The following is a 26,516-nucleotide window of genomic DNA, read 5'->3' on the forward strand; positions in this document are numbered from 1 at the left end:
CAATTGTGGGGAATGGAGTAAACCTATTTGTGTGTTAGTGCGATTTTGTATTTATTATGAAAACGTCTGTGATATGTTTTGATGGATGAAAAAAACAGTTGAAATGTAAAATCTCTGTGAAATGTGTTATTGGTTATATAAAAAGGGGCAGAAACAATTAGTCTTAAAATTTTGGATTGAAAACTTTGTAATCTTTGAAGATTGGAATATTTGACCAATCCATAAGCTTAGCATCCGTACATCCAAATAGGTTTGAGTAGTATGTCAAAAGTTTTGATTTTAATGGTAATTTTGATTGTCGATTGTGTAGATAATAAAGCTTAATGGTTTGTTCAGTGTCTGTTTTTTAATCGTGTGTGTGGACTTCACGTTAGTCTTCTATCAAATGTAAGTAAGTCTTCTATGTATGTAACTTAAATTTGTCGGATTGAGGAACAGGTTCACAGCGTAAGTATATGCTAGAACAAATCTCACGACAGTATGTAAAGATGGTATGTTGTGACTTTGAGAGGTTAAACTTTATTTTTCAAAGATTGCTCCATTTTTCAATTGTTGATATGAGGTTTTGTAACAAAGTGAAGCTTGTATAGAAGAGGGATTGTTAATGTAGCGGCATCATTTGCATTTGTGGTCATACCATAAGTGTACAACAGCAGAGCGAGTATTGATCCTTGCTGCACACCTGCAAGCACCTCTTCCATCTCAGAAGTCTCCGATCCCAGGTTTACTGCAAAAATTCTCTCCTTAAGTCAAGTAGATAATAGGCCTGAGGTAAAAATAATTTTAGTTTGTATAATAATCCCTCATGCTATACTTTGTTGAAGGCCTGAGAAATATCTAGAAACACGCCAGTCGCATACAGTTTCTGCTCAAGACAAAATAATGAAATTTGTAACTGTGAAGTTGATGAGTTGTGGAATGATGGGTTTGAAAACCAAATTGACTGTCTATTATTAATTCAGATGTAAAAATTGAGTACAACAGCGGAGCGAGTAATGACCCTTGTGGCACATCTGCAACCACTTCTTCCCATCCCAGAAGTCTCCATACTCTGGTTTACTGCGAAATTTCTCTCCTTAAGGTATGATTGTATAATCATATAATAGACCTGGGGTAAAAGTAATTTTAATTTGTGTAATAATCCCTCATGCGATAATTTGTCAAAGATCTGAGAAACACTCCAGTTGCGTACAGTTTCTGTTTGAGAATGACTAATGAAATCTGTAACTCTGTGAAGTTGATAAATAGTGCAATGATGGGTTCGAAAACCAAATTGATGGTCTATTATAATTCAGATGTAAAAATTGTGTACAACTGCAGAGCGAGTATTGACCCTTGTGGCACACCTGCAAGCACTTCTTCCATCTCAGAAGTCTCCATACCCTGGTTTGCTGCGAAAAATCTCTCCTTAGGTATGATTGTATAATCAGATGGCCTAGGGTAAAAATAATTTTAATTTGTATAATAATCCCTCATGCCATATTTTGCCGAAGGCCTGAAACATATCTAGAAACATGCCAGTCGCGTACAGTTTCTGCTCGAAACAAAGTAATGAAATCTGTAACTCTGTGAAGTTGATGAGTAGTGGAATGATGGGTTCGAAAACCAAATTGATGATCTCTTATTAATTGAGATGTAAAAATTGTGTGCAACAGCATCTATTGACCCTTGTGGCGCATTTGCAACCACTTCTTCCATCTCAGAAGTTTCCCATCCCTGGTTTTCTGTGAAAATTCTCTCCTTAAGAGAACCACCATGGAAACCAAATTGATGGTATGCTTAAGGTGTTTTGAAGAAGCAACAGAAATAATTCTTTTGTAAATTAATTTTTCGAATAATTTAGAAGGAACTGGTTACTTTCAATATTAAAAAAGTGTCAAAATAAAATTATTTTTTAATTATCAAGAAAAACCGTCATTTTTTTATGATTCACCCTATTGGTTGAATAATTAAAATATTTTTTATTTGATTGCTTAAATAAGAAATTTTTTCTCTAAATGTAGGTAATTCGTGTTTTAATAATATTCTATAACTTTTTAAAAAGATCCCCAATGTAAAATTCATGACAGTAAATGCAAAATTAAACAGAGACGGAGTCAAATTTCAAAAATAAAGGCAAACATTGATATTTGATAACAAAACGATGAATTTCTTAGTATTGAACTTTAGATCTTTCGTATTAACGACCACGTCACGGCAAATCAGCAGCAGAGGAGCACACGATTGATAAAAAATATAATTCAGATAAGGCCAGTAGAAGAGTATCCGAATAGTATTGCAACTAGGAATTGAGCTATTATGGGAGTGAATGCTAAATTCAAAGACATCGTAAAGATCTCGACGTACGATGTTGTCAAGATGAAAGCTATAGCTGTTGTTTGGGCAGCCTGGTACCTTTTCAGACAGCTTCTGAAAAACCTATGGACTTCCTCTGCAAAAGCAACAAGTGCTACAGACGGAAATCCTCCCGGATGCCTCACAGATGCTTCCTTTGGTCAGCATTCTTATATCAAGATAAAGGTAATTCGGATTACACTAATAAAATTTAATTTTTGTACTGTTTCTTTTTTCCCAAAACAAAAATAATGGGGAAAAAGTATATTTTTGCTGCCAAATTTGTTGAACTTTACCCTACTTAATCGTCAGGTATTTATTGTATACCTTGTCCAATTGGAGAGGCTTTAACAGAGGCTAGTTTGTTCTGCCTGACGTTGTAGTCTATATTATATTTTAATAATGTGCCCTTTAAGAGCTGTTGTACCCCCTGTTCTGTGCGTGTAGCACACCGGTGAGTCCTAGTTCATCAAGGAACTGTTCAATACGCCCAGTTTCAGAGTGTGCCCCTCCTGTGGCAAGTGTAGCACCACAGTTTGTGTTTGATCTGCTTCTTTGCCGAGTTGGATGACACCGATCTTCTTCAGATGCCTATTCAGTCTGCAGTATTAGGATTCACAGTTTTTCCTGCTTTCTTTGATGCATTCTGTTGTTTCCTTCTTCTTTTCAACACAATGCTATCATGCAGTAGGCGTGTCGATGTCTCCTCTGCTTCTTTACAGGATCTGCACTTGCCGTGTTGGTTTATGCTGTCTTCACATGTCCGTTCAGTGTGCAGTGTTATGATTTGCAGTTTTTCCTGCTTTCTTCGATGGGTTCTGTTGTTTCTTTCTTCTTTTCTTCTTTTGATGTAATATTGAGGGTGTGTGCGCCCATCAAGAGCTGTTGTATCCCCTTATGTACCTATAGCACACTGGTGAGTCCATGTTCAGCAATAAATTTGATTAGTTTCAAAGGTTTAATTTCTAGTTACGTTGTACATCCTCCTGTGGGCAAGTGTAGCACCACAGTTTGTTAGAAGGTGTGTTGGTGTCTCCTCTGCTTCTTTACAGGATCTGCACTTGCCGTATTGGGTTATGCCTTCTTCAGATGTACATTTAGTCTGAAGTGTTAGAATTCAGATTTTCCTGCTTTCTTTGATGCATTCTGTGGTTTCTTTTTTCTTTCGATGTAATATTGAGGGTGTGTACGCCCATCAAGAGCTGTTGTATCCCCCTTATGTACCTATAGCACACTGGTGAGTCCATGTTCAGTAATAAATTTGATTAGTTTCAAAGGTTTAATTTCTAGTTACGTTGTACATCCCAAAGCACATCCTCCTGTGGGCAAGTGTAGCACCACAGTTTGTTAGAAGGTGTGTTGGTGTCTCCTCTGCTTCTTTACAGGATCTGCACTTGCCGTGTTGGTTTATGCCTTCTTCAGATGTCCATTCAGTTTGCAGTGTTATGATTTGCAGTTTTTCCTGCTTTCTTCGATGGATTCTGTTGTTTCTTTCTTCTTTTCTTCTTTTGATGTAATATTGAGGGTGTGTGCGCCCATCAAGAGGTATTGTATCCCCCTTATGTACCTATAACACACTGGTGAGTCCATGTTCAGCAATAAATTTGATTAGTTTCAAAGGTTGAAAGCACATCCTCCTGTGGGCAAGTGTAGCACCACATTTTATTAGTAGGTGTGTTGGTGTTTCCTCTGCTTCTTTGCAGAATCTGCACATGCCATATTGGGTTATGCCTTCTTCAGATGTACATTTAGTCTGAAGTGTTAGAATTCCGTTTTACCTGCTTTCTTTGATGCATTCTGTGGTTTCTTTTTTCTTTTGATATAATATTGAGGGTGTGTGCGCCCATCGCTGTTGTATCCCCCTTATGTACCTATAGCACACTGGTGAGTCCATGTTCAGCAATAAATTTGATTAGTTTGAATGGTTGATTTTCTTCTAGTTATGTTGTTCACTCGAAAGCACTTCCTTCTCTGAGCAAATGTAGCACCACATTTTGTTAGTAGGTGTGTTGGTGTTTCCTCTGCTTCTTTGCAGAATCTGCACATGCCATGTTGGGTTATGCTTTCTTCAGATGGCTGTTTAGTTTGCAATGTCCTGTTAGGTTTCGCAGTTTTTTCCTGCTTCCTTTAATGCATTCTGTCACTTCAAACGTTCTTGGATTGTTTGTGTCAAATGAGTGAGTTACATTGTTCCCTCATTTTCTTTTTATCCTTCTGTCTGAGGAACAATTCGTGTTGATTCCTATGCCAAAGAAAGACTTGGATCCTATCAGCAGTATATCAGTCCCATTTCTTGCAAGAGCGTCCGCTTTCTCATTGCCTTCTACTACCTCATGTTCTGGGACCCAGTACACTTCGTTCGGCGTACCTATTATGTTTAATTTGGTTTTGCAATTCAACACCATCTTTAAACCAAGATATTTGAGGTTAATGTTTTGATGTCCGACATATAGTTATGCTCTTGCTTTGTACCCTTTAGTCAAGATGAGTTGAGTACATCTCTCAATTGCATGGACCTCAGCTTGGAAGAAACTGTATTTTCCCATGGGTTCTGAGTATTTGGTTCCAGTAGAAATACTCCTACCCCAATACCTTCTTCTAGATCCGTCTTTGTACCAAAAGATGGTGCCTTTCTTAAAGGAGGTGTTTTCCTCTTTTTCCAATTCTTTTTTGGTACCTAAGTTTTTTTGGAAATTGTTAAACATCCTATTCAAGTTATCTTGAGGCCATGAGTATCGGATGGTTTTTCATCGGGACTGTTGCTACATCTCCATTTTAGTTTTATTCCAATGTTGGTTTTTCTTTGATGATACTAATGGTAGTTTTCCATAGTCCTTATCGTGTGTTGGAGGGGTTATCTTCTCCATACCAGCTGTGGGACCACGCTCAGCAATCCAAGACATGATAGGACGACCAAAAATAATTAGAAACAACAAAATTTCAGGTTTATCACCCTGCAGATCCAGTTGTGTCTATTGTGATGAGGCTGGTTTTCCTATCGTCACTTTTTTATTACGCCAAATAAGTTGCAGCGTTCATCTTCTGAAGGGAGTTTACAAATTTGTGAAAAGACAGTGCACAGACCCACAGCTAAGCATAGCAAGAAACTGAAATGCAAATGATCAAAATAATGAAAACCAGATTAAAAATAATCACAAACAACCATGTATAAAGATCAAGCTGTAAAAAAAAATAAATAAACCTTGTGACTCTAAATTTCACCCTACACTGAACATTCGTTATAATTTGCTATGTTTCATGTTTTTTATTTCTTATTTTAGGGCGTTAAACTTCATTACGTTGATGCAGGCCCAAAAAGTAAACCTTTACTAATATTACTTCATGGTTTTCCCGATTGTTGGATATCATGGAGATATCAAATACCAGAATTAGCCGGACACTTTCGGTATTTAATATTTCATTCATTTCTGGTTTATTAATTATAATTAACAAATGTTCTCCGGCAGTGTCGTGGCCTTAGATCTTAAAGGGTTCGGAGATTCGGACAAGCCAGAATCCACTTACAACTACCAAATAACGAACATAATCGAAGAAATATGTGAATTTGTGTCGATACTGGGATATAGAAGATGCACATTGATCGGGCATGACATCGGTGCTTTGATCGGCTGGTTCATTGTACACACAAATCCTGATATAGTGGATAAATTCGTATCGATATCGGCTCCACACCCTGATTTTTATTGGGACACAATTCCTTCATCGTACAAGATCAATTCCAGGTGATTTTCTTTTGTTTTTAATTTACTTTTTATCATTCTTTTATTTGATACTTATTAAGGTGGGTGGAGTTTTGTCAACTGCCTTTTTTACCTGAAAAAAGTGCCATGGATGAGGATCTCAAATTGTTGAATTTACTTCATTCCCATCTAGGTAAAAGTGTTGAGGATCAATCAATTTTAGCAGCGTACAGATACTCCTTCTCAAGGCGAGGTAAGATCACATATTACTTCCTTAAATTCAATCTAATTTACTTTATTTTAGAAGATTGGATCGGTGCTCTAAATTATTTTAGAGTCTTGCCATTTTGGAGGCTGAGGCGGAAGGAAGTGTACCAAGTGGCTGCTTTATTGATAGTTGGAAATAAAGACAACGCGGTGCAAATGGAAAGCATAATTAAGTCGTGTGATTATTTTGAGAAATTCGCAATTAAAATTGTTAACGATGCGGGCCATTATCCACATCAGGAAAAAGCGCTTGAAATCAATCAAATATTGAAAAACTATTTGATAGGTACGCTGAAAAATTGTAATATATTTTCTCTTTCAATTTGTAATCGTAATTTCTTTAGGAAACCGAGCACAACCGATCGAAAAGAAAGTACAATCGAATGGTTTGGTGAACCGAATGTTCGGCGCTGTCAGTTCTACAGTTTTTGACGCCGTACAAAAAACGACAAATGGTATAACTTCTAGGGCTCTCAACATTGGCCAAAATACTTAACATTTAAAATCGTTAATTAGTCAATTTATTTTCAACAAGACTGATATTGTTTAACAGCTAATAAATACAATTTTAAACAATTCTCGAACCATTTTACGTACTATGAAATACGATCTATATTTTTTTAGAAAAGTTGTTATTTATTGTTTAATTGTTTATATGTTACCTTTTTAGGAATATTTTGTTCAGAATTTTTTGTTATGCCAGAAAGTTATACATGACTTTTTCGAACGATTGATATTAAAAATAATAATTTATGTCTGTAAAAGTAAAAAAAATTGTATGTTCATAAAATAAAAATGACTGTTGAAATGTAAATTTTATTAATCCATATATGTTAAGGAAAAAAGTTAAAAATTCAGCAATTTTTGAAAGTCAATGGCTTAAAGAAAAGCACTTAACCTCACAGTACAGTCACCCTAGGCCATTTTTCAAAAATATTTCTGTAGGTTTATTGTTAACAGAATATATAGGAAACAATTGGAACATATAACATTTTTAGTTATATAGTGTAGTTTTTATTTTGCTAATAACAATAGTTCTATCGTAAAACCTTGAATTGAAAAATTAATGACAGAATTTATTATTATTTAGAGCGTAGAACTACGAGTTCTTTTCCCTACATTCTAGTGTGGATGTGTAGGAGGTATTCGCATTAACACAATAGGGGGGTAGCCGAGTGGTTAAGGCTTGGTTGAAGTGGTTAAGGACTCTCGGCTAGTAGATCCCGCGGTCGTGGGTTCAATCCCCACCGTCGCCTCTGGACTTTTTCTGACACCTAAGGGGACTGACTGGTGGCCATAATTGAAAGAAATTGACATGGCACTCATCAATGCAAGGAGTGGGATCAGATCTCAGCGGCCCTGAATTTGGTAAAAAAAAAAAAAAACCTAGTGTTAGCGTTTTAGACTTGGCCTGTAGACCCAGCAGTCATCGGTTCAATTCTCACTGTCACCCCTGGAATTTTATTCATTAAAATTAAGTGTGTGGTGATTAGTGACCATTGGTCAATGATTATTCGGAGATTGTGAGATGCGGTCATTATCTTCAGGGCCTGGGATTTACAAACATTGTTTACATATAACAATTACATTTTGGATGTGAAAGAAGAATTTATACAATGCAAAATATATTTTTTTATATATTCAATCAAAGTATTTCTACTCATTCAAAGTGTTTGTTTCCTGCGTAATTGTGCCATTCTTGTGTGTAAATCCCAGGCCCTGAAGATGATCTCAATAAAGATTGAAACGTTGGCACAATATAGAAAATGTTTTTCTAAAACCTACATCACACAAGTCCGCATCTCACGATCTCCAAATAATCATTATAAGAATGCATAAAACTATTAACAAATTAATCAAAAATGGTGCAGATCACCCAATTTTTACCTTTTTCTGCTCCTTTGACACAAATTCAAATTTTCGAACATAAGACCTCTGAAAAAAAAACTTCCTGCACGTAAAATGATGTATGAATCCTAAGAAGTGAGGGTTTGTGCTCTGGCACTGCAGCGTTCTGCTTATTGTACCTTTACTTTTTACTGACCTGTAAGGCAGTGGTCAGCAAACCGCGGCTCTTTGACTTCTTGGCTGCGGCTCTTTCCGTAAATGTTTAGTGCAGACAAGGAGCGAAAAGTATGACAGGTGCAAGAAATGGGATTGTCGCTATTTTTAAAGAAAAAAATAATCATGAGATACTTACTTACCATTGTATTATTCATCAGGAAGCACTATGTGTGCAGACATTTCCTGAATAATTTTGCTCAGCAGGTTCAAAGACTAGAAACAACAAAGCGATGCTAGCCTTTGTTTAAAAAGAAACTCTGAATGCCACGATAAAGAAATTAATTTTTTGCCCTTTAATATTGATATTGGCAGCTTTGAAATGCAGTTGCTGGATTTAAAAAATAAAGAATTTTGGAGCTCAACCGATTTACAGCTATTCGAGAAACATAAATGTGAATTAAGTTTACAGCACAAACGTTCTGCTTTGAAAGATCTGGCGAGGGAAGATATGTTGATTTTTAACACCTGGATGATGATGATCAACTGAAGAAACTAGCATTTGCTGTTCGTTCATTATTTGGGTTTACATATTTATGCGAACAATCATTTTCAAGCATGAACTTTATCAAGAGTAGATTAAGAAATCAGCTTAGCGATGAGAACTTGGAATCGTGCCTAAAATTAAAAACTACATACAAACCAGACTTACCCCTACTTTCCATGGAAATGCAAGGCCATTGTTCACATTAGTGGAATATTAGTAGTTTTTTAAGGATACCTTTTATATTATTTAACTTGTCATATTTTTAAATAAATATTATCTTTATATAAGAATGATACCAAGTTTTATTTAATGTACCATTAATTAAACTAAGACATATTCAGCAAAGGCAAGCTCGAGAGTGTATTTTTAATTATAATTATTTCCATAAAAATGGTCTACTAAAGCAAAGCTTAAATTTAAAAAATGGCTCTGAATAAACTTCAATTTTGTATTTTTGTTTATATTTGGCTCTTTTGGATGACGAGTAGATTATTTTTTGAATAGAACAAGGCTAGGGTTGTCAGTTTTGTGAACTCTGCAAAACAAAGTAGAAAAAACATGCCCTAGGTTACAGAAGTAGTCCAGTGTGACCATTCGAAAATTAAAACTAAATACTGCAAATAACTGGTTAAAGTTAATAAACAATAGTGTAATAAAAACAAAAGAACATTAAAGTACATTTTATTATGTTCATTTTCAAAATGCGCAGTGCAGCGGTTGTTTATTCCTTTTGAGATAATCACCTGTACTTTAATTCAAGGGTGGAATAAATAATTAAAGCAATGGAATGTTACATATTTAATCTACTCAATAGATGCTACATTTTTATTTTTTACAAAACACCATAGTAACATTTGGAATGTTTTACATATTTTTTTAAATTTGTTTCAAACAATACTCTTTATTTTATTTTTTAACAGGTACTCAACTTTGCGTCCTAGCAGGACATTCATTATTCAGATAATGTATACAAAAATGTACAACATAAGATCGCAATTTATCTCAAATTCGAACATAAAAATTACAAAGTCTTCTGAGCTCACCGGACAAAAAGGGCCTTTCGCTCAAAAATACTCCCCCCTTCCCATCTGATATGCAAAATATATTTGTACAAAAATTTTGATCAATTAATAAATAAATCGAAAAGGAAGGAATAGAATAAATTTGATCATTTGATATAATATATAGTTTTTTGTTTAACGATTGTGATTAATATGTTCGATTTGTGTTGTTCAAAAAAATACTGATTGTAAAAAATGCCAAGAAATCTAATGGCCAGATCCAAAAAATATATATAATAATACAAATCTAAAATTTGTAAACAAGTCTACAATGGTTTCTTAAACCAAATAAACTAACGGGAAAAATGTGTTGTGCAACTATCCATTTAAAAAAACTCCACCTCGTGTTATTACACAAATTATTGCGAGTTGTTTTCATACCAATCACATTTCTATAAAACGGTCTATATTTATGCCAAAATTGATTGAATGTTTTTCGAGGACTAATATAACAAGTGTGACTATGTTTATTGATACATAATCTTATTTTTAAATTGAAATTCATAATGTTTTAAACAAATTACAAAAACAGTTACATCAAAATCCGTGCTTTTATGCCAAAATATGTAATTTAGAATAATTTATTGTTATTTTGTAACATAATCTTTTATAACAATAAAGTTTAATTTAACAGTTTTAAAATAATGAAAATCCATGCATGTAGTTTAATAAAAACAACAAAGACATAAAAACGGAGACAAAGTCATATAATAAATAAATAATATTAAACAGATCAAAAATTCCTTTGATGACAAATTATAACAATTTTTATTTTTATAATACTTACTTATTTGCAAATCCATATAAAACAATATGATTTATGCACATGATGGTATGAAACACCCAGTACACATTTTGTTGCATAAAAATAATTTTTGTTTTAAGTGCTATTAATAAATTATTGTCTTTACCTTGCTTTTCAACAGTAACATATGTCAAATACAACAAATACAACAGGTCAACTAGTAAATACTGTTCAACATTTTTGTCTGTATACCAAAGCAATAAAAACAAAAAAATAATAATATAAAAGTGAAAGATCTAAGATGGTAACACATTTCAGTCATTATAGAATCTAACTATTCGTCAAAACTAAAAGGAACAATAAACTAGTTGAGATTTCTTTGTGGCCTTAAAGCAAAAAAATAAATACTATCTTTAAAGATATGTAAGCAGAAGTTTCACTTTTTTTTTTTTATTCTTTAAGTTATCGAGCAAATGATGTTTTACTGGTGCCACCTTCCTCAACCCCTCCGCCGTCATACCTTCGATCCCTGAAAGATATGAATTTCGATCAGGACAATATTTTGTTGAAAAGTGACGTTTCTCACTTATGAATAAAAAAGTGAAACTTCAATTTTTATGGGCGGCGTTATCTATAAATTAAAGCAGACCTTATATAATGAATGTGAATGAATTTGGTTTTATGTGGTCAACGATATCAAGTCACAAAGTTACTGACATACACATTCGAATGGAAGATGAAATGTTTAAAGCGAAAATAGAGAATCATTACAATCTATTTAAGGACAAATATCACGATTTATTTAACCATTAAATATTATATTAAGCAAATTCTTGTTTTACTATTTTTAACTATGCACATATTGATCATGCACTATGATCATAAAGATAGCTCATAATATTCTTTCCAAAATAAATCAAATAAATTTCCTTGAATGTTCTGATTGCCTGAAACTATTATTTAAACGACTTCATCAGAGGCACTCTCGTAAAAGTGTGAAAGAACCAGTTTTCCTCGGCCTCTGATGAAGTCATTGGAAGATGCGATCTGCTGGAACGTCTCAATATGGAAAACGAGCTTGGTATTCTCCCTTTGCAGCAGTAGCATTACCTTTGCAGTAACCGTGAAATGCATATCAGCAAGATGTGCTTTAGAAAACAAGGACATTTAAATCACTAACCTGAGAAGGTTGTCAGTTTATAAAGCAAACTGACTGATTAAAGAACTGACACGAAACTCAAGAACAGATGGACTTTCTGGAAAAATTGAACGTGCCCCCCTTCATCGACACCAGTTTTTTTCAAAAAATTGCAAAAATTTTGAGCCTTCCAGAAGCGCAATCCAAAAAGGTGGGTATATTGCTCGAAGCTAATTGAATGGAGAACTTTTGAGGGAATTGCAAAGCTCCAGGAAAAGTATTTTGTAGTTGTTAAAAGTTACCAATCCAACATTTTAAAAAGATTCCAAATTTCAACATTTTTGTTTTTTCTGAATGTTTTGTGCAGAATTTTTTCATCAATTCTGCAATGTAAATAGGTTTCCTTACAGCAAATTTAACGTTCTTTCAGGTAGCACAAACGAGATTTTTCTACAGTCAGTAATTCTGAAGTTTATAAACAATTTAATGGACTTAAGTTGAAAAATCAAAAAACACCCAAAACGTGAAATTACTTCTTTACCGAGATTTGGACAGGGATTTATAGGAAGTTTTTTGTTCATATGGTGAGTAGAAACACCTCCTGAAATTTTTGACACTTATTGCCAGTCACCCTGTATGTAATATGTCTTAGTATAGCCTTAATTAAGTGAAGAGGCTTATATTTCAGGTTTATTAAACCTTGATCTGTTACCTCTGATAAACCTTCCCAAAATTAAATCAGTTTCTTCTTAACTGGTCATGCTTTGGCTTTGTTTGCCCCCGATTCGATACTTCGATCACTCAATCTGATATCAAGAAACCTGTAAGTTGATGTTTATTTTTAGGAAAATTATTTCAAAAATCTAGCACTCTCTAGCGGTCGCATCTTTGATCGCGTTGCAATTAAATTTGGCAGGGTGATAAAGAATCCTATAAAGGACGGTTGGGATTGTTTTTCAGCCAAATCGACTGGGGGTCGTAGAGTTATAGGCGATGAAAGTAAACAATTCAATCAAATTTTTTGCCATTTTTGTGTTTTCTCCCGCACAATAACCAGCTCAGTTTGTTTTTATTCCCTCCTACGCCAGTAATTACTGGATTTTCACATTTTTGGTACTGTTTTTAAGCTGGCTTCTTCCTGTAATTTTTAAGCTCAGTTTGGTTCAAATCCAAGCAGTATTTTAAATGTTACCACAATTTGAAAAAATCCCATTTTTAATCAGGATTTTTTCTCAAATATGGTACTTTCAAACCTAATTTCTTTCGTTTAAAAGATCAAATTAATTTCCTTTTTATAATAAAATGAAACCGTTGGCGTTCTTAATTTTTTGTTACAAATATGCCAAGATTTCATTAAATTAACAGAAAAATCACACTAAAAGCAAAAGCCTTAAAATTGTGTATATTATTAATAAATTTCAATTAATTATTCTTTTTAAATAAGGTCTTGGTTGAGATGAAAAGTTTAGGGATTTAGCTTTTAAGTTGGGGTCACCATAGCTCAAGAGGTTCGAGCAGCGGCGTATTGAGCCGAAGGTCGTGGGTTCGTATCCCACTCATGGCACTAATTTTTCTATTACATGACACTAATTAATTATTATTAATTGAAATAATTAACATGGTCAATTAGGCCACTAAACACAAATAGATTATTAATAAATATGGCATGGCCATCACACGTCTTTTTCTGTAAATTTCACATTGTTACCAAAAAGTAATAGTTAAGTAATTCAAGAAAATAATTAATTAAATAGCTTAAATAAAATTTCAAATTAGGTAGTTAACTAGTAAACCATTATTTTATGTTCATTATTTTCAGTGGTCTAGGAAAAAATAGTCTGAATCTAATTTAATTTAACACCAATTGTTAATAAGGAACAAAAACAATTGATTAATTTTTTTATCCTATTGCAATATGTTTATGATGTTACATTTTGTATAGAATAAATAATAATACATGGTTTTCAAATTATTCTATAATTTTTAAAGTAGCAAATTTTTAGCACTGCTGGATTGATTCCACAAAAGAAAGAATCTACCTCTCACTCCTTACTGCCATGAGTTTTTTTTTCTTTTATGTTTTGTGCTAAACATTGCAGACCATGATTTTTTTCGTGATAAGACATGTCCTTCTAGTGCTTTACTGATTTCGTCCTCTAATCTTCTTATTCAATTTCTCAATGTGATAACCGATAAGTCGGTGATTAATTTTTTATATCCGTTAATGTTTGTCACTAAAAACATTTACATTGCAGACTATGATGGAAAAACATTTTGGAAATGTTTGAAAATTATGTTCCATTTTTAAATTAAAATATTGAAGTTATGTTTTTAAATCAAATTATTTTTTCAGTTTTTCCCTTTGAAGGAGGAGAAAATATTGCATTGGGCCAAAAAACAATGTGTAGTTTTCTCTCGATTGGCACGTTTTTAGGTCCCCTGTGTCTTAAAAAAATCTAAAGTTTTTTACCCCCCCCCATGATCAACCTGGATCTGCCCTTGCTTGGTTTGGGATGAAAAAGTTAGTGTCTCGAGCAGGATTTGAACCCCGCTCGTGACACTGACTTTTTCATCTCAACCTTAGATTAAAAGTATAATTAAATGGAACTTTGCATATATTGGATGAAATTTCAAGAGTACGCTAAATAAGCAGACCGGTGGAATTCAAAAATACAAAAGAGGAAATACAAGCCTAGAGATACAATGGAACCTACAAATAGCACTTGTCGACAAAACTAGGCGTTTGCAAACAATAATAATTCTTTTAGACAGTCAGGCAGCTCTAAAAGCTCTCCAAGCCTAGATCACCTCGAAAATTGACCTCAATTGTCTAAATTCCCTGAAAAAAACTTCGTCAAATAGCCGCATAAGTCATGAGGGAATTACAAGCAATGAGGCAGCAGATATATTGAGTGTGCAAAAGTTTTTCATTTTATTTTATTTTTACTAGTTCTGTGAGCTCTAGGGTAGGAAAAGCCGCATTGAAAGAGTTTCGTAAAAAAGGAGTAGTTGTTCCCAAAAGTCAGTCTAGAATAAATTGCAACGTGCATGACATGGAAGCAGATAAAATTCAGGTATTGCTTGCCGCATGTTCGATCTCAGGCATAGAGTGGCAGATGTACGATATTTATGTGGAATTTACAAAGATAATGTAGCAACTGAAGTATGAGTTCTGACTTTTTCGTAATGGATAGAGACGAATGTGTTGTACAATGCCTAACAAGCTTAAAATGAAGTACTTTATAGGCCTAAATCAATTTAGAGGCATGTAAATCACAGTCACATTATAAAAAACCTGGAATCTTGGGTAACTAACAAACTCAATAAATACTGAAAGCGAAAACCAAGCATAAGGCAAGCAAAAAGACTACTTGCAAAAACAACCCAATGAGAGAAAGAGGAAATCCCACCTAAAAGAAATTAAAAACTCTAACTGGTTCAGAGACCCTGAGAACTCCACCTCATTAAAAACAAAAATCTTCCAGAAATCCTTTATCAGGCTAAAGGAGAAACGGGAAAAAACAAGGTTTTATTATCAAATTTAAATTAAAACCACCAGCATGAATTAAAGAAAGTTAAAAATGGCAGGTAGAGAAGTTCCTAACAGCAGAAATTCAAAGTCCAAGTTATAAACAATTAATCAAAGAATTATTTATCTGTAACGTCGAATAGAACTGTATCAGCCTGTTGTAACGATTACAAGATAGCCAATTTGAAGAAAGGGAAAAAAAGACGATGCTCTCTATTTTTTGTAATTTTTAAGTTGTCCACTACAAGTTTGTTCAAAAAGGTTGTTTTGTATTTTGTTAATTTAATTTTGCTTCGAACCCTTAAAACAGTCAAAATTGTCGCCCTTATATTTTGAAGTCACCCGATATCTAATAATCTTCAATAGTTTCAGATAATCAGAGAATTGTGGCAAGTGTAGATGGCTTGGAAATTTATTTTAATTTTTAAGATGATAATTTTAAAAAAGTTTAATCCTTTAGAATATCTACATAATGTAAATAGAATTCTTTGGAACTATTGAAACCCCTAACTATTTGTTCAACTGATCTTTTTGATCGACTGTATAAATTGACTGGACCAAAATAATCTAAGGTAAAAAAAATGTAATTATAACTTTATGACCTAATAAATAAAATATAAAACTACTGTGGTACAAACTTTAACACCTTTAGAAAATAACGTTGTTTTTTTTTTTTTTTTTTTTTTTTTTTTTTTTTTTTTTTTTTTTTTTTTTTTTACTTTTAATGAATGTTTGAAGAATATTGCCTTTCAAGTTGATAAATTGCTATTCATAGACAATGTTTCTCTTTATGAAAGAAGCAATAAAAATTTAGGCTCAAGTTTATTATAAATAGTTAAATGTTACTGATTATGTTGTAAAGGCCAGATTTATAAGCATACGTGATTTGCTATATTTAAAATATTCTGATATGTCTATTAATTTTAGACAAATAACAAGCATCAATATAGTTACATATACTAAATGGATCGCTAATTCTGAAAAAACAGTCTGACACTGGACGGATAGTTCAAAATAATTTTTTAGGCAACGTTTTTGGTTTAGACGGAAGAAAATGAAAGAAACACAGCCAGAATAAAAATAAGAAGGAGACACACAGCCCGAAATGTATTGCTACACCAGTTTAAAAACTGAAAAGGAACTTAGTGCTAAATAAAATAAAAATTGGTATTACAATTTCGTGTGTTTGACCTGATCTGTCCAATAATTCTGGATTGTCATTGCCTCGAGGCTGTTGAGGAATGAGTCATTGTCCAAGCTATACATTTCTTCAGAGTTTTCCTAAAACATAAATTATTATTACAATAAAATTGCATTTTGGGAACATTACAAAATTTCATGAAATACGTTCTTACTCTTAAAGCAGTATCGTCAATGTATCCAGTAGATTCATCATTGCTGAATTTATCACTAAGTGTCTGTGGGCGGTTCCAGCTGAAATGTCTGTAGATCATGAAACCAACTATTCCTACAAACAACACATTCATTTAATATTTATGAAATAAATTTAAATTTTAAATCTGTTTACCTAATAACAACAAAATAACAACGACAAGTGCTGAAATCCCCGCGATGACACCCGTGTTGAATACTGAGTCTGTGTTCTCACCGATATTAAACTCTTCTTCATCAACAGTGTAATTGCTTGTGAAATTGTCTTGATCTGGGCTGTTGTGATACATCAAAACAACCGAGGAATTTTTCTCTTGACCCATGTATGTTTCCACGCCTAGAAATATACTTGTGAAACATCAAAACAAATAATTCCCCCCTCAAAAAAAAAAAAAAAAAAAAAAAAAAAAAAGAATTCTAACTTGGAATTAATGATGTTAATAAAGATGATGATAGTAATGAGTCAACTGAAGTGGGTTCCACAGATAAAAACGAGCCGTCTGTCACATTGCTGCAATTAACACCAATGCAAATTTTAGCATCTGGCGCTTGACTTAGAATTTCACTTTTGTAATGTTCTGTAGTTTGCTCACTTCTTACAACTAATGAAAAAAAAAATAGATTAAAATTAGTACAACGTTCAGAAAAAAATAAATATACTTACATTTGTTAGCGACTGTCGCTAACCGGTTCTTCGTCACATTGGTTGTCGTTTGGTCTTGCTGGTAACTAACCGAAGATACAGTCAAGACCAATACTAGTGTGATCCACATAACTGTCAAAAGATAAGAAAACAAATGTGTAATTTTAAACAAGGTATAGGGGAAGCCTTAGTTGTTGGTAATTCAATAAGTCACAGCTCTAGATTAATCAATAAATTATAGAATATCTACTTTACATACATTGTCATACTTCCAATATAGTTTTATTATTATTTATGGAAATTTAAAGATATTTATAAAAAATATATAAATCTTTCCCAAATTGGTTCCAGACAGTTGTGTACAACTTCTGACTTAATTTTCCTTTATTCAAATGCTTTTGGTACAAATTGCAATTGATAATGCTTAATAAAGACTCGAATCTATTTGCAATAAAAACACTCTTCAGGAGGTCTTTTCCTGTTCATTTTATCATAGGCTTTTGTAAATGTTACATGTTAATTCACAAAATGAACATTTTGAATGGTTCAAGGTTAGAAATAAACAGAACAATTACTTAGGATCATTGCTGATACAAGAGGACAATTTTTGAACTTTGTAGAGAGGTCTGTAAAGTCGCATTCTCATTACTCATTGAAAGCGACTTTAATCAGTTTTTATTCATTAAAAATTGATCAGCCCTGCAGACGGCCTTTGCCATTGCATGTAATACTTTTTTTTTTATTTGTTTTTCCTTTTGTTCTAATCAGCATTTGTAAGTCCAGCAATTTTAATTTGTTTTAAGATAGAACTCGCTGCATTTTCTCTCACATCTTTATTTTTATATTCATCAAGTCACATCATCATTAGGCTTATGATTCATCATGCTTAAATGGCAACTTTAGTGGCAAAGACACTGCCTGGTAATCTGAGACAATAGACAAACGACTTAATTTTGCAATAGGGAATTTGGCAATTTCTTTGCATGTTTTCTTTATTCTGCATTTTTAAATATATAAGTGTATGAGTCTGACTGAAATATGTTCCCAGCATCTGGAAATTCGCAGAAGTCATTATAATAAAAAAAACAGGAAAACCGTCGAACGAGGTCAAATTATATAGACCAATATCGCTACTACCGACAGTGTCTAAACTCTTCGAAAAGTTATTATTAAAGCGAATAAAACCCATTGTAGAAAAAAAGAAAATCATTCCTGACCACCAATTTGGATTCCGAACAAGACATTCAACAATAGACCAAATTCACCGAGTAACAGACGTAATAGAAAAATCTCTTGAAGAAAAACAAATTTATTCTGTTATCTTCCATGATGTCTCACAAGCTTTTGACAAGGCCTGGCACGAAGGACTCATCAATAAACTAAAAGGTACGCTACCAAAGCAGTATGTCGATATCAGTTCTTACCTAACTGACAGACTGTTTAGAGTCAAACAAGAAGATCAATATTCAAAACTAAAAACAATAAATGCAGGAGTGCCACAAGGTAGCATATTAGGTCCACTGCTTTACTTGTCATACACCAATGATTGTCCGAAAATAGATGGAATAAAAATTGCAACATTTGCAGATGATACAGTGATGATATCACCAGGACCGACTATCACCCATTCAACCAAAATCCTCCAAAATGCATGTAATAAGATAAACGAATGGACAAAAAAAATGGAAAATCAAACTAAATCAGCATAAATTAGTTCATGTAATCTTTACAAACAAAAAAGTGGACCATGTTCCGTCGCCCACAATCGATGGAACTACTATACCATGCAGCGATACAGCTAAATATCAGGGAATGACCTTAGATGCCAAGCTGTGATAGAAAGAACACGTGAAGAAAAAAAGGACAGAAATAGGTGTAAGGTATAGACAACTATACTGGTTGATTGGAAGTGGCTCCAACCTTGCTATACAAAATAAAATATTATTATATAAACAAGTCATAAAGCCTATGTGAACATATGGTATTCAACTATGGGGTTGAAGCAAACACTCCAAAATAAAATCTTACGTAACATGGTCAATGCACCTTGGTACGTAAGGAATACAGACTTGCGTAGGGATCTTAAGATCCCTGAGGTCACGGCAGAAATACAAAGATTTGTCGCCAAACACCAGACTCGCCTCAGCCAGGACGAGAATGTGGAAGCGATCAAACTCTTACATAACCGAAACACGGTCAGAAGAGTAAAAAGAACAAAGCCATATGAACTTGTGTAGTTAAAAATGAATAGTGAATAGTGGAATGTAAATCTTATTGTACCAATGAGTTTATAAGAATATAAACATTTATTTATTCTATAATATTATTGTAAAATTAATGGTTGGTCTAATAAGACCAGTTTTAATAAATAAATTTAATTAATAAAATTCAAAAACAAAAAGTCTGTGAGTCCAAAGGTAATAATGTTTATGCTAAAATAGTGAAAGTTTTAGCAAACAGATTCATTACATTCACTAATTTCGTGGTCCGCTTGACCAATTAATATATTACAATTAATTAAGGTTTTTAGTAGAGATAAAAAAAGTCAATGGCACGAGTGGGATTAGAACCCACAATCTTCGGCTAGATATGCAAAAAGGAGGGAAAACTCAAAAGGTGGGGTTGAGATGGGAAGTTGGTGTCCGAGTGGATCGAGGTCACGATAGCTCAAGTGGTAGAGCAACGGCGTATCTAGCCAAAGATCGTGGGTTCGAATCCCGCTCGTGCCACTGACTTTTTTATCTCAACTAAAAACCTTAATTAATTGTAATAGATTCATTACAGTTATCATCAATGTAAGCAATTTATAGTTACAAAGTGCAGTCGATGAGGTCCACACAAAGCACTGCCCTTGCAGGAATCAATCAGAAAAACTTTGTGGGGGTTGAGGAAAAATTCGATATTGGGAGATTTCATTAACACAACAAGAAGGCATTTTTCATCAGTTAATGACAGGAGGCATACCCTCATTAGCTACACTTTCAAGACAACTATGGTCCTCACAGGTCAAAGCAAAAATAGACTGTATCTACAACCACTTAGACTGTCTGTGTGGAGGTGAAAAACAGACTTGAACATATATTACTCAAGAGTGCAAGCAGTTCAAAAACACCAGAGGCCATCTGATAAGGAGCATCATAACTAAAGGAGGAATGTGGCCAGCAGATAAAAAGGTACTTAATGTGCAATCATAAAACAAACTTTTTAAATTTTATACTCACTGGATTTAATCAAACTATAATAAATCTAATAGATTTTGTTATGATTTAAAACAATATATATTATGCGTTAAGTGCAAATCTGTAATTAAAATGAGAAAAGGTTAGTAACTTTTTGTTAACTATAAAAATTTGCGAATAAGAATGGGATGTCCAAAAGTTTTTACTTTCTTTATAATAACATGTTTCCCCCAGTAAAAAAGCAATGTCTCTAGCTTTTTACAGTAAAAGCAAACGAAAAATTTAACTTTCGAACACTTTAACAAATTTACATACTATTTTAATATGCCATATGCTGAGAAATGACTTGCATGTACATCACAAACAGCATAAAATTTGTATTAATTTGCCATGGCAATAAAATTCAAACTGATTAAATTATAATTTTGGTTAAAACTGGTCACTAAAAAATGGCAAGAAGCTGGCACGTGTCTGAGTGGCTGAAACAGCAAGGATATGCAGTCCAAAATGATGGGAACCAACAAACTACAGGTCGGTCACTACAACCATTAGTTTTGAGTTTTGATTGTGCTACGGCAAAATAACTGATCATAACTCAATCAAAATTTAATAGTGTGAGGCATCCCAACCTCTGACACATAGCCACCACAATCAAAAACCATCTTCTGTTGCTAAAAATTCAATTAAAAAAAACAGTGGCAGTATCAGTGGGCCAGACTGGCAAAGAAACATTCATGAAATAAGAACTTTGTCAATAGGTGGTCCTTCAAGGAGCTGACTCGTAGAAGAGGGATCATACCCGACCTAAGCTATACTAGGTTGATATATAGAACCTAAAAGGAGAGTTTGAGATGCCAGCAAGAACATACAATCAACGTCTACTGTTGACAAAACCGAAATATGACGATCTTCAAGTATTGAAGGATTTTTGCCTCCCAAAAACCAAATACTTTACAAGAACTTGCACCACCAATGATTTGATTTTTTGTTTTTGATCCAGCGTTGTAATGTTTAATTATTCAGAAATTGTGAGATGCGGTCTGGTGTGATGTAGGTTTCAGAAAAACATTTTCTTTATCGTGCCAACGTTTCGATCTTTATTGAGATCATTTTCAGGGCTGCAGAGAGAAAAATCTCTCTGGCACCCTCAAAACGACACGCAAGAATGGCACAATCACACAGAAGACAAACACTTTGAGCCCTGAACATGATCTCAATAAAGATCGAAACGTTGGCACGATAAAGAAAGTGTTTCTCTGAAACCTACATCCCTACATCACACCAGACCGCATCTCAAGATTTCTGAATAATTATCGATTAACGGTCACTAATCACCACACATTTGTAATGATTATTCACAAAATACATCATTTCTTTTTTAAGCTTGGCAATTGTTAAGTTAAGGTAATTCTGTAATAGTTTTGTAATGAAAGTGTTTTCTCAAAAACACCAGCACCCTGAGGGTTTATATGACCTCTGCTGTTGCGAACCCTCGTTAAAAAAAAAAAAAAGTGTTTTTACATGAAAAACGTTGAGTTTTATGTGCAATGAAAATGGTGACATTCCTTGTTTTATTCATATATAAATTGGATTTTTATTGGAAATTATTCTTTCTAAAATTATTACAGTAGTTGCAAAATCTGAGTTTTTATCATTTTGGCAAAGTTTTAAACATTTAACTTAAATTTTCTTAGAATTCAAACTTTATGACTATTCTTTTTTCCCTGTACCCTTCATTTAATTTATAGTATAATAATCTTTTTCAGAACTTAGTTTTTATGAAAAGACTAAGAGATTTCTTGAATTGTGTTTAACATATTTTTCCAAATTGTTAGGGTTTTATACTGATTGATGGTATATATAAGTTCATTTTTCACAACCTGCTTGCAATTCCAGCTTTTACAGTAAATTACCGGCAGGCTTCGAGAATCATCCCGCAGTCTGGGACAGACCTCGGTCTTATCCGTCCAGCTGCTAAGTTGGTTTCTGCGTGCTATCAACAGCTAGGTCATTGAAGCCGTCAATGGACTTTGTCTCCCCATCACACTCACTCTTAAATATATTATTTCATATTTACATACAATTCACTCAGTTTGGGTGGTGCAGTACTCGATATTCCTCATCATCCAACTATCCTAATTGAGGTTGATGCTCAATATTCTGCCATTGACCCCCCCTCAAACATTCATGTATTCCTCGATAATTCCTTGAACATAACGGACTGCGGTGAGGTTTCCTTCAACAACATGGAGTCCAGTGTAATCCCAGCCCAGAACATTACACCTCCTCCTCCAAACTGCACTAAAGGGAGCACAAACTAGGGCATTGTATGCATCCTCAGTCCCCTTCAGGGAAAAAGCACTTTCAGGTAGTCACCCCTTGTGATTATAATTATAGTCTGGATGATGACCATAATTACATACATAGACTGCTACACAGATGGATCACTTATCAAAGGAAGAGGGAGTGGTGCAGGAATCTACATACCAAAATTAGGAATCAGCATCTCCTCCCCTCTTGGCAATAACACTTCCGTTTTTCAGGCGGAAATCTGGGCCATCAATGTGTGTTGTAGAACACTTATGGAAAATAAAATTATGGGAAAAGATATTAAAATCTTTTCTGACAGTCAGGCTAGTCTTAGAGCATTACAAAAAGATTTGTCAACCTCATGACTGGTGGAGGAAACTATAGATCTTATCAATAGGATCTCTTTCAGGTTTGAGAATAAGGTGACCCTTATTTGGATACCAGCACATAAAGGACACCATGGCAATGAAAAGGCGGATGGCCTAGCCAAAGAAGGTTTTAATACTGCGTTTGTCAATATCAATAACTGGGGCATGAAACAATTCCTTAGGGAGTGGACTTTATCCCCCGGACACAAGCAATCGAAAGAGTTTGTTAAGGCGATCAAACCAGCAGAATCGAAATGGCTATTCTCTATCTCAAGGAATGGAATTAGGAGGCTGATAGGTATTCTGACGGGCCACTGCCCACTGAGAAGACTTCGTAATGGGTATCCAACCAGATCCTTTTTGCCGCTTCTGCGAAATAAAAGAAGAAACAGCAAGGCACTACCTCGCAGAGTGTGATAGGTATGCTAGGTCTAGATTTGAAATCTTTGAAGGAGAGGACATCACCAAATCACTCCCCGAGATTAAATGGTCCAAAATCTTGGGGTTTGTGAACAATTCCAAGAGGTTTATGCAGGACACGTGAGCCGACCAAGTCCCGGACCTTTTAGAGATGGGGTACAAGTCTACCCAGACATTTAACCCCTCGGGTCTTGGTCGCCCACCCTGCACAATATATATATACAACCTCAGTTCTTGGTAGACTCTTCGGCGTCTGCTATCACTATACAGACAGAAACGCAACTCATCAGAAAACATAACAGCATTCCAATTGGTGTACTCTTCTAGGCGCTCGCTCCACCATATTCTCCTGAGTCGCTGGTGGCAGGCTGTTGCTGCAGGTCGTCTCAAAGGGGCATACCATGTGAGGCGGTTACGAATTGTTTGTCCTTGTCAAAACATCTTGTACATAATTGAGGACCTAGCGGGCACTATGGAAAGGGTTTCTTCTTGCAGCAATCACAATATTTCTATCCTCCCTAAGCGTCATAATGTGCTGAGATCCACTAACAGGCCTCCTATTGGCACTTCCAATCTCTCAGAATCAGCTTAAGTTCAGGAGACTATGCTCTGAGTAACGTCAACTCAAAACAATATTGCGAACTTTTGGTTCAAGATCTTTGTCTCTGGTTAAAGAGAGTACAACTGGATTAAAATGGAGACAAGACGAGAAAAAGTGTTTGTTTAAAAAATGAGTAATCTTCATGTTTACTACTCTTAAGTAAATCTGTTATTATAAATGCAGATTAACATTTGTTTGTTTTTGGTTTGTATTTTCTATTTTGTTTTATCCAACTAACAAGAATATATCGGTTAATTGAATTAAAATTAATAAAATAATAATAAATTACACATATTTCATTTTTGATCAGTTTAGTTCATGCTCCGTTTCACCATGACTCTCCTTGTTTCATCCCTGTGACATGTAAATTATTCTTGTTTAGACTTTTTTTTGCCTCGATTTTCACTGGACCATTCTAGTTTTAGTCAACATAGGAAAAATGTTGGTCTTGTTTTTTCCCTGTACCCTTGAAATATATACTAATAAATAAATAAGGATTTTTTTGAGGAGATATGGTAAAAGAAAGTGTTTATTTTGAACTTGGCAGTACCTATTATAAATAATCATAGGGTATTTTGCAAATGAATGCACAGGAAAGGTGTGATATTTCATTTTTCACCTGCAAAAGATTGTCAAGTCTTATGTAAATTAACTATGAGTCAGAAGTAGTTTTTTTTTTTTTTTTTTTTGGCCAATAACACCAAGGTGATTAAGTGGCCTTCGACCCTACGAACGACTTGAAAAAGGTAATAACTTTTAAAAAATATATATTTTTAAAATAAATAAATGTTGACATGTGTGAAAGTTTATAGTGAAATCCCCGAGTAAAAACATATTTTTAAAAAAATACTCCACCAACCTTGGAGCGGGAGAAAACGCATATTAAAAACCATGAAGGCGTCCATACTTCAGACATCGTGATCAATTATGATCGAGCATGTAAAACGGCCCTCGACAGTCGTGGAAACGAGGCGAAATATGGAAAGTGCGAGGAAAAGTGTCGCAAGAGGAAAATCGCTCGTGACCGAGGAGAGCTCGGCCGGATCCCTGGCCTTAACGCTCAATTCGATGGATCCCGACTCGGTTTCATCGGACGACGGCCACTGGGGATCGTTGTCAAGACTTGTCACGACTTCACGGCTGTTGTCAAGATTACATCTGCATCAAGGCAGTCAAAACAGTTCAAGAACCACAACTCCACAAGGGAAAACGGACATCCAGTGTTGCCCAATTCCATTTCCGCCGGGACAAAACACAGTAGAATCCCAACCGTTAAGGGGATACAACAAATTTTAAACATTTATTTACTATTTATTACTGTACTACGTTAAAATAAAATATATCGTCCTTATTTACCTATAATATAGGTAGTTAGACTTTGTTCATTATATTTTTTTAAATATTATATTCTTGAAACAATATCAGTTGGTTTTTATTATTTTCATTGTCAACTTTAATTATTTTTTTTAGAAAAGACAAAAAACAATAGTTATTTGAAAAAATTGAAGGAAGCTTTATCTTCCTCTCATAGACAACTTTATATTAAATGATACTTGGAAAAATCAAAGCAAGCTTTATATCCAACCTTTGATAGCCAACTTTATATTAAATAGTATTGTGTTAAATTCACTTTCACTGTAGATGCTTTATTATGTTTGTAACAACAAGTATTTGCTTAACTTATTCGACAGTATTACAATTAACAGACAGATTTTGTCAATTTTTATAATGTTGTTTTATTGGAAAACAAAAAAATTAATTAAAAAATAAAATTAAAATAAACAATAGTTATTTGGAAAAATTGAAGAAAGCTTTATCTTCAACCTCAGATATATATTAAATCGAAATGATTATAGATACGTACTTTATTATTTCAATAACAAGTAGAAAGATTTGTTTAAAATTTATTTGACAATATTACAATAAACAGGCAGATTCTGTCAATATTTATAATGTTGTTTTAATGAGTAGCAAAAAAAGTAAACAATATTTATTTGGAAAAATTGAAACAAGCTTTATCTTCAACCTCAGATTTATATTAAATTGATTATAGATATGTACTTTATTATTTCAATGATAAGTATAAAGATTTGCTTAAGCTTACTTGACAATATTACAATAAACAGACAGATTGTGTTAATTTTTATAATGTTGTTTTGCTGGGTAAAAAATAAAAATTAAATTAAACCATAGTTATTTGAAAAAATTGAAAATTTTACTGTCAATCAAGGATTTAAATGTACAAAAAGCAATTTAAATATGTGGCAAGTAAATAAAGGA

At 33.8% G+C, this 26,516-nt stretch overlaps 2 protein-coding genes across 3 annotated transcripts; one reads left to right on the forward strand and one right to left on the reverse strand.

Moving 5' to 3' along the window:
* Nucleotides 1-2,172: 2,172 nt before the first annotated feature.
* LOC106660930 (epoxide hydrolase 4-like) lies at nt 2,173-6,899 on the forward strand. Of its 2 annotated transcripts, none has more exons than XM_014383992.2 (6): nt 2,173-2,520; nt 5,616-5,740; nt 5,802-6,077; nt 6,137-6,288; nt 6,343-6,588; nt 6,647-6,899. In XM_014383992.2, the coding sequence occupies exons 1-6, from the start codon at nt 2,299-2,301 to the stop codon at nt 6,796-6,798; spliced, it is 1,173 nt and encodes a 390-aa protein (XP_014239478.1). In that variant the 5' UTR covers nt 2,173-2,298; the 3' UTR covers nt 6,799-6,899. The 2 variants fall into 2 exon arrangements, with proteins under 2 accessions (XP_014239478.1, XP_014239477.1); XM_014383991.2 differs by having other exon boundaries at nt 2,174-2,520; nt 6,340-6,588.
* A 2,734-nt stretch (nt 6,900-9,633) lies between these two features.
* Nucleotides 9,634-25,513, reverse strand: LOC106660815. The gene is made up of 7 exons (XM_014383764.2): nt 25,096-25,513; nt 17,380-17,490; nt 17,138-17,317; nt 16,852-17,052; nt 16,679-16,791; nt 16,498-16,604; nt 9,634-11,185 (listed from the first exon to the last, which is right to left on the reverse strand). Exons 1-7 carry the CDS (start codon nt 25,139-25,141, stop codon nt 11,119-11,121), a joined length of 825 nt encoding a protein of 274 aa, XP_014239250.1. The 5' UTR covers nt 25,142-25,513; the 3' UTR covers nt 9,634-11,118.
* Nucleotides 25,514-26,516: the final 1,003 nt, after the last annotated feature.

Source organism: Cimex lectularius, unplaced genomic scaffold, assembly GCF_000648675.2.
Source record: "Cimex lectularius strain Harlan isolate CLEC.00 unplaced genomic scaffold, Clec_2.1 scaffold269, whole genome shotgun sequence".
Classification (NCBI taxonomy): Eukaryota; Metazoa; Arthropoda; class Insecta; order Hemiptera; family Cimicidae; genus Cimex; species Cimex lectularius.

Coding starts and splice junctions, on each gene's coding strand:
- LOC106660930 (XM_014383991.2), top strand. CDS start 2,299: ATGGGAGTGAATGCTAAATTCAAAGACATCGTAAAGATCTCGACGTAC. Junction 5,741..5,801: donor GAATTAGCCGGACACTTTCG/GTATTTAATATT, acceptor GTTCTCCGGCAG/TGTCGTGGCCTTAGATCTTA. Junction 6,589..6,646: donor ATTGAAAAACTATTTGATAG/GTACGCTGAAAA, acceptor TAATTTCTTTAG/GAAACCGAGCACAACCGATC.
- LOC106660815 (XM_014383764.2), bottom strand. CDS start 25,141: ATGGACGCCTTCATGGTTTTTAATATGCGTTTTCTCCCGCTCCAAG. Junction 17,491..25,095: donor GCGTTTTCTCCCGCTCCAAG/GTTGGTGGAGTA, acceptor ATCTTTTGACAG/TTATGTGGATCACACTAGTA. Junction 16,792..16,851: donor TGTTATTTTGTTGTTATTAG/GTAAACAGATTT, acceptor TGTTGTTTGTAG/GAATAGTTGGTTTCATGATC.